The sequence below is a fragment of the Phacochoerus africanus genome, chromosome 10, assembly GCF_016906955.1.
Source record: "Phacochoerus africanus isolate WHEZ1 chromosome 10, ROS_Pafr_v1, whole genome shotgun sequence".
Classification (NCBI taxonomy): Eukaryota; Metazoa; Chordata; class Mammalia; order Artiodactyla; family Suidae; genus Phacochoerus; species Phacochoerus africanus.
In genome coordinates this window covers 1697535-1714175 of record NC_062553.1, presented here as the reverse complement: position 1 = coordinate 1714175, position 16641 = coordinate 1697535, and the positions used below count along the sequence as shown (strand labels likewise).

Below are 16641 nucleotides of genomic sequence, written 5' to 3'. Positions count from 1 at the left end.
CCGGGTCCAGCAGCCCGGAGTTCCTCCAGCTGCGGGGGCCGGGGGCCAGGCCCGAGTGCGCCCGGGAGCGGGGGTCGGGGGGAGCCCCTGCCCCTCCGGGAGACCCCAAGGCAGGCGGGTCACGGGACAGCCCCGACCGCGCCTTCCTCCTCGCCAGCTCGTCCAGGGTCTCAAACCATGCGCGGCACGAGTGCGCGCGAGGCCTCTGGCCCAAGTGGACGGTGCGTTGAGGGTCTGGGCGGGCCGGACCCCGCCTTCCGGACGGGGCGCCCAAAGCCTCGGGATCTTCGGCGGGCGAGGCTCCTCGGGCGCAGTCTGGGGGCAGATGGAACCGAGGCCTAGCGAGCGCCTCCGCTCGGACCCCTCCCCGCCCGGACACAGCCGCCCCCCTCGGCGCAGGGCCTGAAGCAGCGCGGCCTCGCCCGGCTGCTGGAACGGGAAGCGCAGCGGCGGCCACTTCCCGGAGTAGCCACGCCCACTTCCGGCGGCGGGCGCGCTCTTGCCGTCCACTCCACTTCCGTCAGTCCGTCCGTCCTGAGCGCGCGGCCGGCGCAGGTGCGGGGCGGGGGCGCGGCGGCGCGGTCCGGGCGGGCGGGCGGGGGTGGTGTTCTCCCGCGCGCGAGGGCGCTCCCGTGCCCGCCCGGGCCTGTTTCCCTGGCCGCTCCTCCCGGGAACGTGGGGCGGCATCAGGAGCTGGGAGGTGTCCCTGGCCTCGATGCCCCTGCCCAGGCCCCTGGGACGGTTGGTCTCCGGAGCTGCGGTTTCCTTGCGCAACCCCCGCAGCCTGCGTTTCCTGCTGCCCAGGGTCGGGGCAGGGCGCAGCGAGGGACCCTTGTGCTGGGTAGCCGGGCAGGCAGTCCCTTTCCGTGCGCACTGGCTGTTAGTGGGCCGGTGGCGCGGCAGGAGCGAGGGGCTCATTTTCCCCGCGCCCCGCCCACCCTCGGTAGCTGAGCATCCGGGCAAAAGGACCCAGACGCGCCCTCCTGAAACCCGCGCTCTTGCAGAACTGCTTCTCGCTTAGCCAGGCGGGATAGCCAGGCCGAATCGGAGCGGCTCCCATCATGGGTTGGGGAGCCGGCGGGAGCTGCACCCCGCGCCCACCCATCCGCCCGCAGCCGGCGCCCGAAACCCGCGTGATCACCGTGGTCTTCCTGGGCCTCCTGCTGGACCTCCTGGCCTTTACTCTGCTGCTGCCCCTGTTGCCCGGGCTGCTCGAGAGCCATGCCCGTGCCCACGTGAGCCACCTCCCCTCCCCGCCCAACCCGACCCTTCACCCCCATTGCTCCAAGCCCCTCAGAGACTCCCCAGCGGGTCCCACATCGTTGTCCCCCAGGACTCCCTCTATGACTCGTGGCAGCGAGGGGTGGACTGGTTTGCGGCGGCCATCGGGATGCCAGCGGAGAAGAGGTACAACAGCGTCCTGTTCGGAGGTGAGGTGCTGAGGCTGGGCGGGGCCTTCCCGGCCCGTCCCCTCCTCAGTCCCCGAGTGGCAGGTCCTGGTCCTCCCCTGTGCGTTGTCTGCTCCCTCTCTGCGTGTCCACTTGCCTCTGGGGCCATCTCCACTCAAGTCTCGTGACCTGGGATTGCAGGGCCAGACACGATCGGACCCTTGGGGACGGGGCAACGTGGTGACTGTGACCTCTGTGTCTTGCAGGTCTGATCGGCTCGGTTTTCTCCCTCCTGCAGTTCCTCTCGGCACCACTCACAGGGGCCGTCTCTGACCGCCTGGGGAGGCGCCCAGTGATGCTGCTGTCCCTGGTACGGTTGCCCACGGATGGAGCCTCCTCCCACTGGCCCAGCAGCCGTGCGGGGAGACGCTGTGAGCCCGTCATGGGGCCTCGTTGGCCCTTGTGGCCCCCGGGGTGGTGTTTGAGGGATGTCAGACCCTGTGGCTAAGCCAGGCTGTCCCAGAGCTGCTCCTGCCATGGGGACACTGGGGACACAGTTGCTCCAGAGCAGGGCAGGGTCCAGGGGTATTGCTCGGGCTTGCCAGCCCACTGTGGGCCCTGCTGGCCTCCGGTGACCGTCCCTGCCCTTGGCCCCTGCCCTGAGGCAGGCAGGTCTGGCCTCTTCCTACGCCGTGTGGGCGGCCTCGAGGAGCTTTGCGGCCTTCCTGGCCTCCAGGGTGATCGGCGGCATCAGCAAGGGGAACGTCAGCCTCTCCACCGCCATCGTCGCAGACCTGGGCTCGCCTCCCGCCCGCGGCAGGGGCATGGTGAGTGCACCCGCTGGGGGCTGCGGGATGGCGGGGCTCCTGGAGCCTGGGTCTCCCTGTGGCTCAGGCAGCCTTCTCCCCAGGCAGTCATCGGGGTGGCCTTCTCTCTGGGCTTCACGCTGGGCCCCATGCTTGGGGCCTCCCTGCCTGTGGAGATGGCACCCTGGCTGGCCCTGCTCTTCGCCCTCTCCGATCTGCTCTTCGTTTTCTGTTTCCTGCCTGAGACGCTGCCCCCAGAGAAGAGGGTAAGGTGGAGGCCAGCAGGGGGCCGGGGCTGGGGGGCGGGGGCGGGGCTGAAGCTTGGCTTCCAGGGGCCGGTGGGGAAGTCCGCGCGTGGCAGTCCCTGGTGCACAGGGCACGGGGCCCTCTCCTGGTGTCAACTTGGGCCCATGGCACTCCCCCGAGCCCCTGCCGCCAAGGCCTGGCAGGTGGACTGGGGGCCACGCCTGCTGGAAGGGTGGGATCAAGCCCATTCCCAGCTGCCAGAACGGGGGACATCCCCAGCCTCCTGGCAGCCCCGCAGCTCTGTCCCTTCCAGGCTCCCTCTTTCACCCTGGGGTTCCGAGGTGCTGCTGACCTGCTTAGCCCCCTGGCCCTGCTCCGCTTCTCAGCCGTGGCACGGGGCCCAGACCCGCCCACCGGCGTCAGTAAGGAGCAGGCCCCTCGGGAGGGTAGGGCTGTGGCTCCCCGGCTGCCCTCCGGGCTGTGGGCCCCTGACGGCGCCTTCCCGCCGCTCCCCAGGGCTTGGCAGCCTGCGCCGCCTGGGCCTGGTCTACTTCCTCTACCTCTTCCTCTTCTCCGGCCTGGAGTACACGCTGAGCTTCCTCGCCCACCAGCGCTTCCAGTTCAGCAGGTGGGACCCCTTCTGGGGACGCCCTGCTGTCTCCCCATCCCAACACCCCAACACCGCTGCTGCTTCTGGGCGTGGATCGTGGGGTGGGGGGGGGCTCGCTCCAAGCCCAGGCGACAGCGGGCCAGCACGCAGCTTGCGGGGGAGGGGCAAGGGCGCTGAAAGCTCTACCCCGCAGCCTGCAGCAGGGGAAGATGTTTTTCTTCATTGGCCTCACCATGGCCACCATCCAGGGCACCTACGCCCGGCGCATCCGCCCCGGCCAGGAGATGGCTGCTGTGAAGCGGGTATGGGGGCGCCCCTGGAAGTGGGAAGGGGGGAGTCCTGAGCGCTGCCGGAAGCAGCCACCGCCAGTGGTTCTGAGACCTGCTGTGCTGCCTGCAGGCCATCTTGCTGCTTGTCCCCGCCTTCCTCCTCATCGGCTGGGGGCACACGCTGCCCGTGCTGGGCCTGGGGCTGCTGCTCTACTCCTTTGGTGAGTGGCCCTGCGGGGGGTGGGGGCGACCAGGGGTCGTGTGTGGCCCGGAGCCGGAGTCCTGGGCCTCGCCCCTGCCGGCCCCTTCTCCGGCTGACGGGCGCCTCCCTGATGTCCCCCACCAGCCGCTGCTGTCGTGGTGCCCTGCCTGTCCTCCGTGGTCGCGGGCTACGGTGAGAGGCCCTTCCTTTGCCCGAAGCCGCCCTGGGACGGGGGAGGAGGCCTGCGGCACCTGACGGCCCCCTTCCTCCGCAGGCTCCCCGGGGCAGAAGGGCGTGGTCATGGGCACACTGCGGAGTCTGGGCGCTCTGGCCAGGGCTGCGGGGCCCATGGTGGCGGCTGCAGGTGAGGGTCACGGGACAGCACTCACGCCCGCCCGCCCGCCCGCGCCGCCCCCCCCAGGCCTCCCCAGTTCCAGCCACCTCCGCCCTGCCCCCGGGGGACGGCAGGGTCACGGCCGGGCTCTCCGCAGGGTACTGGCTGGCCGGGGCCCGGGGCTGCTTCAGCGTGTGCGCGGTGCTCTTCCTGCTCCCCTTCGCCCTCCTGCGGGACCTGAGGCCTCCAGCACAGACGCCCAAGGCCGAGTAGCCCTGCCGCCGCCCCACGTGGGGGCCTGCGCCGGGACCACTCCCTGCTGCCCCCGGACTGGCCCTCCCAGGAGGCCCAGGACCCACCGTCCCAGGGCGCCTGCGACACTCCCGCGTGGACCCTCAGGACCAGACTCCGAAACCGCCCAGGCTTTCTGTTCGCTTGTCTTTTACCCTCAGCCACGCAGGGTGTGAGCCAGGCCTCGGAACGACAAAATAAAGCAGCTGTTTCACCCCAAGTGCCTCCCCCAGGGCAGGCTCTGCCTCCACACTCAGCAGCTGGAGCTGAACAGGAGCCGAACACCCCTCGCAGCCCCACGGAGCAAAGCGCGCCAGGCCTGCTGCCCACGTGCACAGCGGTTGGGGTGGAGGGTCAGGGAAGGCCCGAGGGCTGGGGGTCAGCGCCTAGAGGGTGACACTGGGAGGAGGGCCCTCTGCTGGGCTGCCCCCATCCAGGCTCCGCAGCCCCCAGCACCCGCTGCAGTCCCCTGTGGAAGAACCAGCAGGCACTGGGGCAGCGCCCTCCTGGGGCAGAGCGTCTCCCGCTGTCCTGAGTGAGAAACGGCATTTGATCCAGAAAGAAACGCTTCAGGATCTTTTCCTGCAGCGTCAGACAAACCTCTGGAAGGCCTGCTTTAAAAGAACCAAAGACAAGTCCAGGACTGCCTCACTCACACGTTTAGACCAGGAAACTGCGTAAAGAATTTTATTGTGAGTAAAATGTTACAGTGAGGAAAGGCCATAAGGCCTGTCCTCCCAAGCCTGTGTCCACACACGCAGCTACACTTCGTGTTGTAATACAAAGTTAAACTACAAAACGGAGATTACAGTCATTGCATACATGGGGTCAGAGGAAAGGGTAAGAGAAAGAGCCTGCGGTTCACTCAATACAGGGTGTGGGGGGGGGACGCTGCCCCCACCTGGGCCACAGGACCGCACACAGCAGAGAAGCGGCTCGCTCACCAGTAAGCTTCGAGCAGAGGTCAGTGCCATGCAGCCGGCCTCAGGTCCTGCCTGGGGGTCCAGTGTGTGGCGCCAGGTCCACCGAGGGCCCCTCCCCACTCCGGAGGCTTGCCTGGGGCTGGCGCTGAAGTGCCTGGGACGGGTCACTGTCCAGCAGGTGCTGGCCACCCACGGGGCCCCACTCAGCAGCCTCGTGCTGTTTGCCAAGGATCTGAGGGGGCTCCAGACCAACTCCCACCTCCTGCCTCCGCGCCCTTCCCCCAAAGCGAGCACAGCCTCTGGGCTGAGCTGAGGCGAAGGCAGGCCCCCTCCGTTCGGAAACCTCCCCCAGGACTGCCAGGGCGCTGCAGCTCGCCGGCGGGCCCAGGAGGGGACACGAGGCTGCAGGGGGGCTGCAAACCTACTGAGAGGACCTTCCTCCTCCTGACACGCCTTACCCAGGACACGGACCAAGAGACCCCAGGGTGTACGGAACAGAGCCCCGGGTCTGGCTCCCCGCCGCTGCTGCAGGGGACGCGCCGAGGCACGTGCAGACTGCGGTGGGTGCGCGCCACGCACCGTGGGTGGGTCCGCCACGGCGGTCGCCGGCTCGAGCCACACCCGCCCCTCAAAGGCCACGGTGGCCTGGGCCGTGATCCAGCAGGATCACGGCTCCGTGTCTCAAAGGGAGGTCACTGGGCAGGTGATGCCAGCAGGAAGCTCCGGGGTGACCGGGTCGGTCACCTGAGACCCTGGGGGAAGGGAACCTGGCAAGGCTGGGGTGCGGGCCACTTCACAGGAGAGGGAGCAGGGGAGGGGGGACCCAGCCAGAACCATGACTTACCTACCGCCCCGCGGGGAGCTCAGGCGGTGGGCTGAGGTGCTGGTCCCTGCAGGGCAGGACTCGGAGCTGGGCGCAGAGCCCGAGGCTGCGGGCCGGGCCGGGCCGGGCTGCCGCGCGCACGAGGTTAGCACCGGTCTAGGTGGGGATCCGGGCACGGTCACGCGTGAGGGGAGCGCTAGCTACACGAGGGGCGGGCTTTTGCATTCCGTTACACGGGAGGGCAGACACGAGACTCGGTCGGGGACAGTCTGGCGGCGTCGGTGTGTGCGGGACGGGCCTTCAGGAGTCGCTCCTCTTCTTGCTCTTCTTCAGGAAGGAGGGGGTGCGGAATTTCTTCTTCTTTTTGGACGGGGACTTGCCCGGAGACCCGTCGCTGCCGGGGTCCGCAGCGGCCCCCTCCTCGGCGGCCGGGGAGGCAGGCTCCTCCGCCGCCTGGGCTGCGGCCGGCTCGGGGCTGGCCTCCGCGGCGGGCCTGGCGGGGCTTGGGGGGCGCCCGGCTTCGCAAAGCGCCCCCACCTCCTCCTCCTCCTCCTCCTCCTCCAACGTCGGGAAGCCAAGCACTTCTGAAGGCTCATCAGGGGGCAGGTCAGGGAGAGTCGGCCTGAGGGTGGCGGCCTCACTGTCGTCTCCAGAAAGCGGCTCCTGCGGCAGGTCTGGGGGTGGGGGGGAGACGGGGTTAAAGGGCGACTGTCCAGCCCGCAAAGGGGCTCCGCCTGGCCCCGCACAGAAGCTGCCGCCGAATGCGACTCGGGACAAGAAGGCTGCCTGTGGCTCCTCGAGCGAAACGTGGCCTCCGTCCCAGGGCGGCGGTCCTGAGCTCCCGGCGGGGACAGCACGCTGACAAAACCAGCCGGGCACAGGGCTTTGGGCCCCAGGCGCGGCGAGCGAGGAAGGCAAGCGGGGAGGAGCTCGGAACCGCCGCCCTCTGCGTCCAACACGGGCCCCTTGAGGCACACGTGAGCAGTCCTGAAGTGAAGCCTAAGCCTGCCTCCGCAACACTGGTCTCCCCCAAGGAGAAAGCCTCGTCAAACCGTGGCAGCTAGCAGAAAGCCACGGGCTCCCGCCCGGACCCCCACCAACACCAAAAGCCAAAGCCATTTCAGGCCGGAAAATTAAATCACACGAAGAGAGGTGAACCCTGGAGTTCCCGTCGTGGCGCAGCGGGAACGAATCTGACTCCCAACCATGAGGTTGCAGGTTCGATCCCTGGCCTCACTCAGTGGGTTAAGGATCCTGCGCTGCCGGGGCTGGGAGCTATTGCTCCAATTTGACCCCTAGCCTGGGAACCTCCATATGCTACAGGTGTGGCTGTAAAAAGCAAAAAAAAAAAAAAAAAGAGAGAGAGAGAAAGAAAAGAGATGAAGGGGAAAGTAAGGCACAGGCAGAAATGGCCAGCCATCTTAAAAACTTGAACACGGAAGCATAAAAGAGCCCAGAGGAATTTGTTCTAAAGAAACGGCCTAAAGGCCTGTCTCTACCCTGACTGGGGGCGGGGGGGGGAAACCAGTTTTGTAGATTTTTAAAAAATGGTCTACAAAGTTACAAACCAACGGTGGGTCAGGAACCCCAAACTGTTTAGTACCTGGAGATCTAGGCAAACCTAGGAGGTGACAGGAAGCTGAGCTGAGCTCAGGAGAGGGGCAGCGGCAGGAGGAGGCGGTGGGGGGGGGGGTGGCGCCCGCCCCGGGACGAGAAAGGCCCTCGCTCAGCTGGGTGGGAGGCAGTTCGGACTCCCTCTGCGGAGCAGGCAGAGGCGGTCCAAGGAGCCGCAGGGGGACTTTTTTAATTTAACCAAATGTCACATTTCGAACATGGCACCAAATGCCGCTCTCGCACCCCCGTCAAGTTAAGCTTAAGCGCCCGGCTTAAGCAAAGACCCAAACACATGCGACCCCCATGCAGCAGGCGGCAAGATCGCAGCCTGTGGGAACCTGGCCTGGATTTATGTCTGAACTGATACAGCAACACCCTCCCACCGAGCAGTCACGTGTCTCGAAGGCTGGACAGGACAGCGTGGTCCCTCTGGAGCTTGGGAGCCCCCGAGTGCTCGAAACCGCGCCACCTCAGTCTAGGGGACTCGAGGACAGGCTGTCCTCCGACCAGCCCAGGTGACCCAGCCCCCTCCAGGAAGGCCACTGCCCAGAATGGTGGCACTGGGTACACGAACAGGTGGCCGTTGTTTTTACTTTGAAGAAACGAAACAAAACTTAATAAGCAACAGAGAAGCAGGAGAGGGACGCAAAGCGGGGCGGGGGTAGCAGGGCAGCGGAGGCCGGCGGCCGGCGGTACTTACTATGGTAACAGGTACTCTCTAGCACATCCGCCTCCTGCGTGGGACGCAGCCACAGGAAGAGAAAAGCACAGGGAGAGATCTAGGCATATTCAGTCACAGCCATCGGGTCACGGAAGGAGAATGGCCGAGCCATTCTGGTGGACACAGGGGGGGAGGAAGGGGAGCCTCACGCCCCCGCAGGCACGGGCAGCACCACACACGAGACCGAGGGACAGACGCACAGGCCACTGGCCACAGACACAGGGCGGGGGCTCTGAGGGCCGGGAGGCCGGCCCCCCCCTCCCCGCGGACTGATGAACACGGCAAGTCAAGGCGGCCCCGGAGCCCAGGCGCACGGAGACAGGCCGGGGTCTGAGCACAGGGAGGCTGGGGGTGGGGGTGCGAGCAGTGGGCAAGACCGACACCATCGACAAACGCGGGTTCCAGCCCCCAGGTCTGTCCCCCCTCCGGGTCGTGACACGTCCCTAAGGCAGCGGTGTGGCCTCACGGGACCCAGGAGAGAACCCACACGGGAGCGGAGGCGGCCAGGCGAGCTCAGCGGAGGGCCCGTGCTGGTCTCCAGGCTTCCTCTCTGGACAGAACCACGCAGGGCCCCTCGCGGCGAGGGGGGCCCGCAGGAGGCCGCGCACCCCCAGCACCCAGGCAGCTCCGCACCAGCCCGCACCCAGAGCTCACCTTCCTCCAGCTTGACGGGGGTGCTGGGGGGAGTGTGGGGGGCGGCAGGGGGCTCGGGAGGACTGTCTTCCTTCTGGTCGCTCCTCTCGTCCAGGGTCTCTGCAGAGGACGGAGAGAGAGAACACGGCCAAGGGCTTCAGACCGCGGCCCTCCTCCAGGGCAGAGGGGTCTGCCTGACGCTGCCCCTCGGGGGCGGGGAGGGCAGCTGGGGCCTCTCGGGGCGCCTGCAAGAGCCCGGGAGGGAAGGGCTCGCCGCCTCTTCCTCGCCCCCACCCGGCAGCAGGCCAAGGAAGCTGGTTAGGACTGGGGCGTGGGCCCGACCTGCCAGAGCTGCCTCTGCGACAGGCTGTGACTGCTGACCGCAGCCTGTCCCCTCCTGTCCTCCCAGGCGGGGCAAGCACCCAGGACCCACCCACCCTCACCCTGCGCGGCTGCCTCAAGGGACAGCATGTGAGCATGATCCTGGTTTTAATTTTTTATTTAGAGCATTTTCTGCCAATAATAATAATAATAATTATAATTATTATTATTATTTTGTCTCTTTAGGGCCACACCTGCGGCATATGGAGATCCCCAGGCTAGGGGTCGAATCGGAGCAAGGCCAGGGGTCCAATCTGAGGATCCAGGGAACCAGGGGTTGAACCTGCCCTCATGACACTAGTCGGGTTCATTTCCGATGCACCACGATAGGAACTCCTCCCCAAATAACTTCAACTGGGCAGCTGCTGGAGTTCCTGCCACGGCTCAGCAGCAACAAACCTGACTAGCATCCATGAAGACACGTGTTCAATCCCTGGCCTCGCTCAGTGGGTTAAGGATCCGGTGTTGCCGTGAGCTGCGGTGCAGATCACAGATGCGGCTCAGATCTGGCGTGGCTGTGGCTGTGGCTGTGGTGTAGGCCGGCAGCTCTGATTCAACCCATAGCCTGGGAACTTTCATAAGCTGCAGGTGCAGCCCGAAAAAGCAAAAAAATAAATAAACTTCGCAAGTTGTAAGGTATATTTTTATCTTCTAAAGTGAAATATACTGATGAACATCAGAGGAAAAACTGCATGAACCAGGACCCAGGATTCAGAAAATTTTAAGTCTAGGAGTTCCTGTCATGGCGCAGTGGAAACGAATCCGACTAGAAACCGTGAGGTTGCGGGTTCGATCCCTGGCCTCACTCAGTGGATTAAGGATCCGGCATTGCTGTGAGCTGCAGTGTAGGTCGCAGACATGGCTTGGATCTGGCGTTGCTGTGGCTGTGGCGTAGGCCAGCGGCTACGGCTCCAATTCGACCCCTAGCCTGGGAACCTCCATATGCCACGGGTGCGGCCATAAAAAGACATTCAAAAAAAGGAAAGAAAAAAAAGAAAATTCCAAGTCTGCATCTCATTTAGGGTAAGACACACACCAGTATTATCGGAATTCTTCAAATCTCCTCCTCTTGTTTAAACTTTTTATGTTGCTAGCTTAGGACCAGTAGGTCCCACATTTTGAACCACCACCCACCCCCACCCTCACCCCCGCCCCGAGCCTGAGCTCCCACTCTGAAGACAGGTGTTTCCAAACCAAGGCCTCCCATCTCCTGCCTGAGTGAACGAATCCCTCGACAGGAAGAGAAGCCAGAGCCCAGAGAGAGGCTTTCCTCCTGGCACCTGCTGACCTCTGACAGCCCGAGGTTATCAGCTGTCGCGGGCAGAGCCAGTTCTGGGCGGGGGTCCCTCCCAGCAGCGCCCCGCCACCACGCGCACTGCTGACAGCCCCTCGACCGCACGTGGTCCTGCCCGCGTCCCTCACCTGCTGTGACATCCCTCCCGACAGAGCCTCGCGTGCAGAGCACACACTTGAGTCTCGTGGTTTAACTCAGACCCCGCCCTCAAACACAAAATCCCAGCTTCTCAGACCCTGGAAGAGCCCAGAGGGCAGTCGCACGGATGCGTGCAAGGACCTGGGACCGGGCCCCAGGACCAGTAACTCAGCACCCCCGCTCTTCCTCCAAGGCAGGGAGCCCCCGCCACGGCCAAAACAGAGCTCCCTGCAGGACCTAAAAATGACCTAAAAATGTCTGGATCTACTTCTAAAAACCTGACGTTTGAAATCAATGTTCCAAGGGGTTCTGGCTCTCAGAGCCATTTATCTTCCTTCGCTGTCAAACGGTCTCCGCATGTCTTACAAACACACGACCTCCCGTGTGGCTGAGCGACCAGGAGGCACAAAGACTGCCCCAGCCTGGCCGCCCTCTTCATGGGGTCTGGGGACGAGCCGAGCGCCCGACGCGCCAGCCCTTGGGCCCGTGGCCAGGCCCGGCCGGGCGGAAGTCAGGAAACTACAGGCCGACGGCAGCTGAGAGGACGGCAGGAGGGGACAGAGCGCAGGGCGTGGCTCGCAGACACGGGGAAGCCGGCCTCTGCCACACGCAGCCTTGTTCCGGGGAACAGGTCTCGGCTCCGAGCCGTGAGGGCAGGCCCGGCTCTCAGGGCTCGCCTGAGACCTGGAGGAAAGGGGTGCGCACGGCGCTCGGCTGCGGCGGGACTAGAGCATCGACGAGACCAGACGCTCAGAGGCGGCATCTCCTCAGTGAACTGAACAGAGAGAAGGACCGCTCACGTCAGAGGCTACGTGTATCTTAAAAAGGACATCCACACGGGCTTTCCCGCTAACTACTCGAGGCTACTGAGTTCCTGGGTGTCGGCCTGACCCCTCAGCACAGAGCCCTCAGCAATCCAGCTCGGAGAGCCCTGCCTGGCACCCCCAGGACCCTCAGGAGGGCAGAGCGCCTGTGAGTGCTGCCAAGGCCACCAGAGGCCCACGCACGCCTGCCCTTCCTGCCTTTTGCCTGCGACTTCACAGGCCCAGCTTTGTGCAGGTGGGGGCACGGAGGACAGCCGGGTGCCACCCCCTGCATCTGACTGCATGGGCCGTCTCACACAAGGACTCTGGGTTGCTCCTAAGTGGACCGCTTGCCGGGGGGCTGAACCCTCCAGTTCCTGGGCAGCCAGCCTGAGGGAGCAGAGCAAAAGGTGCGGCGAAAGCATCCTGGCCTTGATCTCTCCATGGCCAACCACGGTCAACCCAGGACAGAGGAGCCAGCAGAGCTTCCCTCCGCCTCGGGGACGCGTCTGGGCCCTGGTGCTCCCAGGGCCCGCGTGCTCACCTTCAGGGCCCTTCTGCTTCCGCTCCACCTCCCTGCGGTACTCCTCCAGCTCGCGGTCGGTGAGCGTGTTGAAGGGGTTGGGGCCCGTGGTGCTCACGATGACGTGGGGCTGGTACTCCTTCTCAATGATGGCCTTGGAGGCCGTCACCAGCTCCCCCTGTGGAGAGAAAGGGACGGTCCATCGGCAAGAGCCCTGCTGGAGGCCTCTCCCTCCTCCCAGGCGGGGCTGCAGGCGGGGCGGGGCGGGGCGGGGCGGGGCGGGCGGCTTTCTGGAAGCACACACATCCCTGAGAGGCAGCCTGGGCATCCCCCGAGGCCTGAGGCTTAGGCCGAGCGGAGCGGCAGCCTGCAGCCTGCAGGAAAGATGGAAAACCTTGGCCTTGATGCTACAAAACAAAGGCGCCAGGAGAGAAAAGCCCGCGGACGGAAGAGGGGCTTTCAAGTCCGTACCCGCCTCTCGCACCACGACACCCGGGTGAGGCTGCTCAGAGACTGGCCTACGTTCTAAAGAGCACAAAAAAGTTCTGTTCTTTTGACTTTGCGTTTGGTTTGTAACCAGCCTTTGGAACGTCTCCTAAAACACAGAGATAACAAACTGTCCCCAAAACATCAGCACTTGTCTGAGGAATTTGGAAAACAATGAGAATTTATAAAGAAGCAAAAAGAAAGCTAGCGGAGGAGTTCCTGTCGTGGCGCAGTGGTTAATGAATCCGACTAGGAACCATGAGGTTGCAGGTTCGGTCCCTGCCCTTGCTCAGTGGGTTAAGGATCCGGCGTTGCCGTGAGCCGTGGTGTAGGTTGCAGACGCAGCTCGCATCCCGTGTTGCTGTGGCTCTGGCGTAGGCCGGTGGCTACAGCTCCGATTCGACCCCTAGCCTGGGAACCTCCATATGCCTCGGGAGCGGACCAAGAAATGGCAAAAAGACAAAAAAAAAAAAAAAAGAAAGCTAGCGGAGCGGAGCATGCGAGTGGCCGCCTTCGAGCAGGAGGGAGCCAGGCTTGGACAGGCCTCAGGGGCCGTCCCCACCCCTCTCTTGCCAGGCCCTCAAGCGCTCTGAGGCTCCTGGATGAGAGAGTTAACCAGCCCCCAAGCATATGCCCATTACACAGCGAGAAGTGCCCAAAGCGAGTGAGAGCGGTGGGTCTGCGGGCGCCGGCCTTGGGCGGGAGGACAGAGCCAGGGCAGAGGGCGAGCGACCACCATGCACGAGGACAGAGCCAGACCCGTCCCGGGAAACGCGGCTCATGGGCTCATGGGCCACCCACTCCACAAAGCTGGGCGGTCACTAGCTGGTGAAATGGACACCAGGTGAGGGAAGGAAAAGGCTGGCATGGGCAGCCTGTGCTCAGGGGCCCCAAGAGTCCAGAGAAGCTGGCGGGGAGCAGGCCTGACCCCAGGTCCAATGGCTTTTCACTCTGAAGTCCTGCCCCCAAATCCTCGGCCTCCTTGGCTGGGAGGCCCTGGACAAGCCCCCTCCTGGCCACGGGCCTCTCGGTCTCACGGTCCTCGGGCTGCTGGGCTGACGGAGCCCTGGCATTCTAGGCTCTCTGGCCACCACGGCGCTGCACCTGCATCCTGGTGTCACCGCCAATAAAGGAGACGGTGATGTGAGGTCTGAGAAGCGCTTACATCCGTTTAAACCCAACGTTCAAAACGGGCAAGGAGTAAAGCACCAAGAGTGGACAGCCAGAGAGGCGGCCTGCGCTCGAGCGGGGCCTCCGGAGCCGCACACCTGGCCGAGGTGCAGCGCCACTGCTCCCTGCCTCCTCCAAGACCAGCTCTGAACAGACCGGGGACCGAGGAGCCGCTTGAGGTGCAAAGGGAAACGGGCGTGCGGCCCAGCAACCCAGCTGAGAACTGGGGAGGAAGGGCTGGCCTCCGGCTGGCCCCGTGGAGGCGCGGGCCACATCTAGCCCTTAGAGCCACCGCCACAGCTCTCGGCAAAACAGATGCCCAGCGGCGACCTCCGTGCCTGACAGAGGCGGCTTGAGTGGGACAAGAGCGCCAACCCTGAAGCTGTGCGAACCTGGTCCAGTGGCCTGACCTCTCTGAGCATCAGGTTTCCATCTGGAAATGCTCCTCAGAGTTGAATTTACACGCTAGGTGCTGGGCCACATACTCTCTGGGTGCTCAAGGCCAAGGGCACCGGCTGAGTCCGCAGGTGGGTGCCAGGCCCCCCAGAGTGTCCGCTGTGCCGCAGGAAGGCGAGGGGCTGCGGCCCCGGTGCACGCGGTGCACACACACAGGGAAGCTCGGGCTACACAAATGGCACGACAGCTCTTCCCCGCGCTAGACAGTTGTCAGCGTAGACCTTTGCACCCTAGCCTCTAACAACTCGATTCCCTTGTAATAAAATCCACGAGGCCGCGTGCTCGCATGGAAAGCACCTTTGGCTTTCAGAACCGGAGCGTCAGGGTGGGGCTGGTGACTCACCGGCCCTTCTCGTTAGAAGACAACCCCGCCCTGTGTGAACAGCCAACGCCAGAGGGGGAACGACGGAAGCAGAGCAGAATCCTTCCAAAGAGCCCCAACTCCTATGTCCCAAACACCTGCTCCCACAGGAAGCAAGGGGCCGCACGCCGGCCTTACAGGGACGAGGACGTTTAGAGCATTTGACCACCTCGGTCCTCTCCACACGAGCACAGAGAAACTCCACTTGCCAGCAAGCAGTGCCATCTCCCAGCAGGAAGGCCGCCCGCCTCTTGGGGTCCACACTAAAGGATGTGGGGACAGCCCCAGTCGAGGACACTGGTGGAGTCAAAGCACATCGGTGCCATTCAAATCAAATAAGCGGAGTTCCTGCCGTGGCGCAGCAGAAACGAACCTGACTAGGAAACGAGGACGCAGGCTTGATCCCCGGCCTCGCTCAGTGGGTTAAGGATCCGGTGTTGCCGTGAGCTGTGGTGTAGGTCAGACATGGCTCGGATCTGGCGTTGCTATGGCTGGGGCGTAGGTGGGCGGCTACAGCTCTGATTCAGGCCCTCGCCTGGAACCCTCCATATGCTGCAGGTGCAGCCCTAAAAAGACTAAATAAATAAATAAACAAGCCGAGTCAGTAGGAAAATGACCAAGGGTGCATTTGTGAGCCCCAGAAAGAGAATAGCGGGGGGAAAGCTGGAACAAAAATCTGTGTTCAGGGGTGTCAAGATCCCGACCAAGAGGCGTGTCCTGGGCTAAGCCCACCTAGACAGAGCACTCGCGGCGAGCATGAAGCTCAGCCCGGGGGAGGATGCTGGAATGGGCAGCAATCCCCCTCCTGCAGACTCTCAGCGTGGCGGGGGGGGGGCACGTTCATTTCACGACATACCCGCTCCCCAGTCTGAGCACCGCCCCACAGAGCAAGGGCCCAGCTGACACCGGATGGGGAGCTGGCCACAAGAGCATCCTTACTTCCGCTCCCGGCACACCAGAGACCGCCAGCTGCCGGACAAACCGCAGAGACTGCACCTCAACCACTACGAGTGGGCTTGAGCCCACCAAGCCAGAGGTGGTTTGGGGCTTTCACGGCAAGCCCCCTGGGCCCATGGACTCCACACACTTGGACGCATGGAGATACAGAACTAGCACGTCAGCAGAGCTGGCCCTAACAGGAAGAGCAAGCTGACACAGTAAGGACCCACCAGGCTCCCACCTCTGAGAGGTTCCTCCCGCCAACAACAGTCGTTGGAAGTACATTCTAAGGACAAGGAGAAAATGGGGCCCACAGAATCGACAGATAAATACGCAAAATAACTTCATCACTGGGGATTCCGGAGAAGTATATACATCACCGGTAAAAATCTCTTCTCTGGCAACTGGAATATTGATAAAATGATACATGCGTCTCACTGGAGGTGTATTAAATGAAAGAGACAGACCCTGGAAATTTCCCTTGAACACAGGGTACACATAGCTAAGACTCCCCAGGGTGTGGCCACCCCTTCCTGCCCCCGGTGCCAAGCTCAGCACGCTAGCAGCCTGAGCTTAGAGGCAGCCTCCTCCTACCCGGGGCGAGCTACACCAGATCCATTTCCACCTCGGGTACACATGAGGTACGCATGGACACAGAGAAATTACAATTTGGAGTTTCAAATCTTCATGTCATCCTTTTTCTTTTTTTTTAAGGTAAAAACATGTCACGCTAAGGGCTGGCAAAGACGGTCTCATTGTATTTCCCAGACCCCTGCAATGACGTCTTTCAATCATGCCACCTCCCACTGCACACTCATCACATCTCCTGTCACAGCTGGGCAAGGGAAGGTAGGTGGCCTCACGGGACAGCTGCCACGCTGCTCGCAGTCTACACCCCTGAGCCTTTCGCAACTGGCACCTGTAAACGGCAAACACCTAGAAACCCCAGAACATGCACTGACCACAGTCACATGCAGAACTGCAGAAACAGCACTGAGATCAGCCATTTCCCAGCACAATACAGAAATGCCTTAAATTAAAAAAAAATAAGGACCCCATACGAAATGTGTTAGCTGGAGACTAGAGCAGGCAGAACAGAACCTTCTGTACGACCTCACAAATACTGCAGAGAGCCCCTTCCAGCTCCCTCAGGCCCTGAGACCACACCCAGCAGAGCAGACAGGGAGGGCGGGGCAGGTGCAAGAGCAGGGTGTGCCGGAGGGGCGGCGA

At 63.5% G+C, this 16641-nt stretch overlaps 2 protein-coding genes across 17 annotated transcripts in view; one reads left to right on the top strand and one right to left on the bottom strand.

Annotated features, from left to right (window-relative positions):
- Nucleotides 1-435: 435 nt before the first annotated feature.
- Nucleotides 436-4945, top strand: MFSD10 (major facilitator superfamily domain containing 10). Of its 3 annotated transcripts, none has more exons than XM_047799444.1 (13): nucleotides 436-555; nucleotides 1005-1235; nucleotides 1334-1430; nucleotides 1655-1758; nucleotides 2057-2215; nucleotides 2299-2460; nucleotides 2754-2862; nucleotides 2957-3068; nucleotides 3244-3352; nucleotides 3450-3540; nucleotides 3666-3713; nucleotides 3796-3885; nucleotides 4308-4945. In XM_047799444.1, the coding sequence occupies exons 2-13, from the start codon at nucleotides 1062-1064 to the stop codon at nucleotides 4541-4543; spliced, it is 1491 nt and encodes a 496-aa protein (XP_047655400.1). In that variant the 5' UTR covers nucleotides 436-555; nucleotides 1005-1061; the 3' UTR covers nucleotides 4544-4945. The 3 variants fall into 3 exon arrangements, with proteins under 3 accessions (XP_047655400.1, XP_047655401.1, XP_047655402.1); XM_047799445.1 differs by having other exon boundaries at nucleotides 4013-4945; XM_047799446.1 differs by lacking the exon at nucleotides 436-555 and having other exon boundaries at nucleotides 1088-1235; nucleotides 1334-1407.
- The window catches only part of ADD1 (adducin 1), an 81761-nt gene continuing 69937 nt past the window's right edge, over nucleotides 4818-16641 (bottom strand). For 9 of the 14 annotated variants that reach the window (XM_047799430.1, XM_047799432.1, XM_047799435.1 and 6 more), the window contains 3 exons: nucleotides 12021-12177; nucleotides 8882-8980; nucleotides 4818-6566 (listed from right to left, as the gene is read on the bottom strand). In XM_047799430.1, coding sequence (XP_047655386.1) covers nucleotides 6193-6566; nucleotides 8882-8980; nucleotides 12021-12177 — 630 coding nt within the window. In that variant the 3' untranslated portion in view covers nucleotides 4818-6192. Of the gene's footprint in view, nucleotides 6567-8205; nucleotides 8241-8881; nucleotides 8981-12020; nucleotides 12178-16641 lie in introns of those variants that run through there. The other 5 variants (XM_047799438.1, XM_047799441.1, XM_047799440.1 and 2 more) reach the window with 2 other exon arrangements.

What these genes read in the sequence shown, in the direction of transcription:
- MFSD10 (XM_047799444.1), top strand. Translation starts at nt 1,062, where the DNA reads ATGGGTTGGGGAGCCGGCGGGAGCTGCACCCCGCGCCCACCCATCCGC. An exon ending in CGCTGCCCCCAGAGAAGAGG is followed by an intron (nt 2,461 to 2,753) that starts GTAAGGTGGAGG and finishes TGTCCCTTCCAG; the next exon opens with GCTCCCTCTTTCACCCTGGG. An exon ending in AGACCCGCCCACCGGCGTCA is followed by an intron (nt 2,863 to 2,956) that starts GTAAGGAGCAGG and finishes GCCGCTCCCCAG; the next exon opens with GGCTTGGCAGCCTGCGCCGC.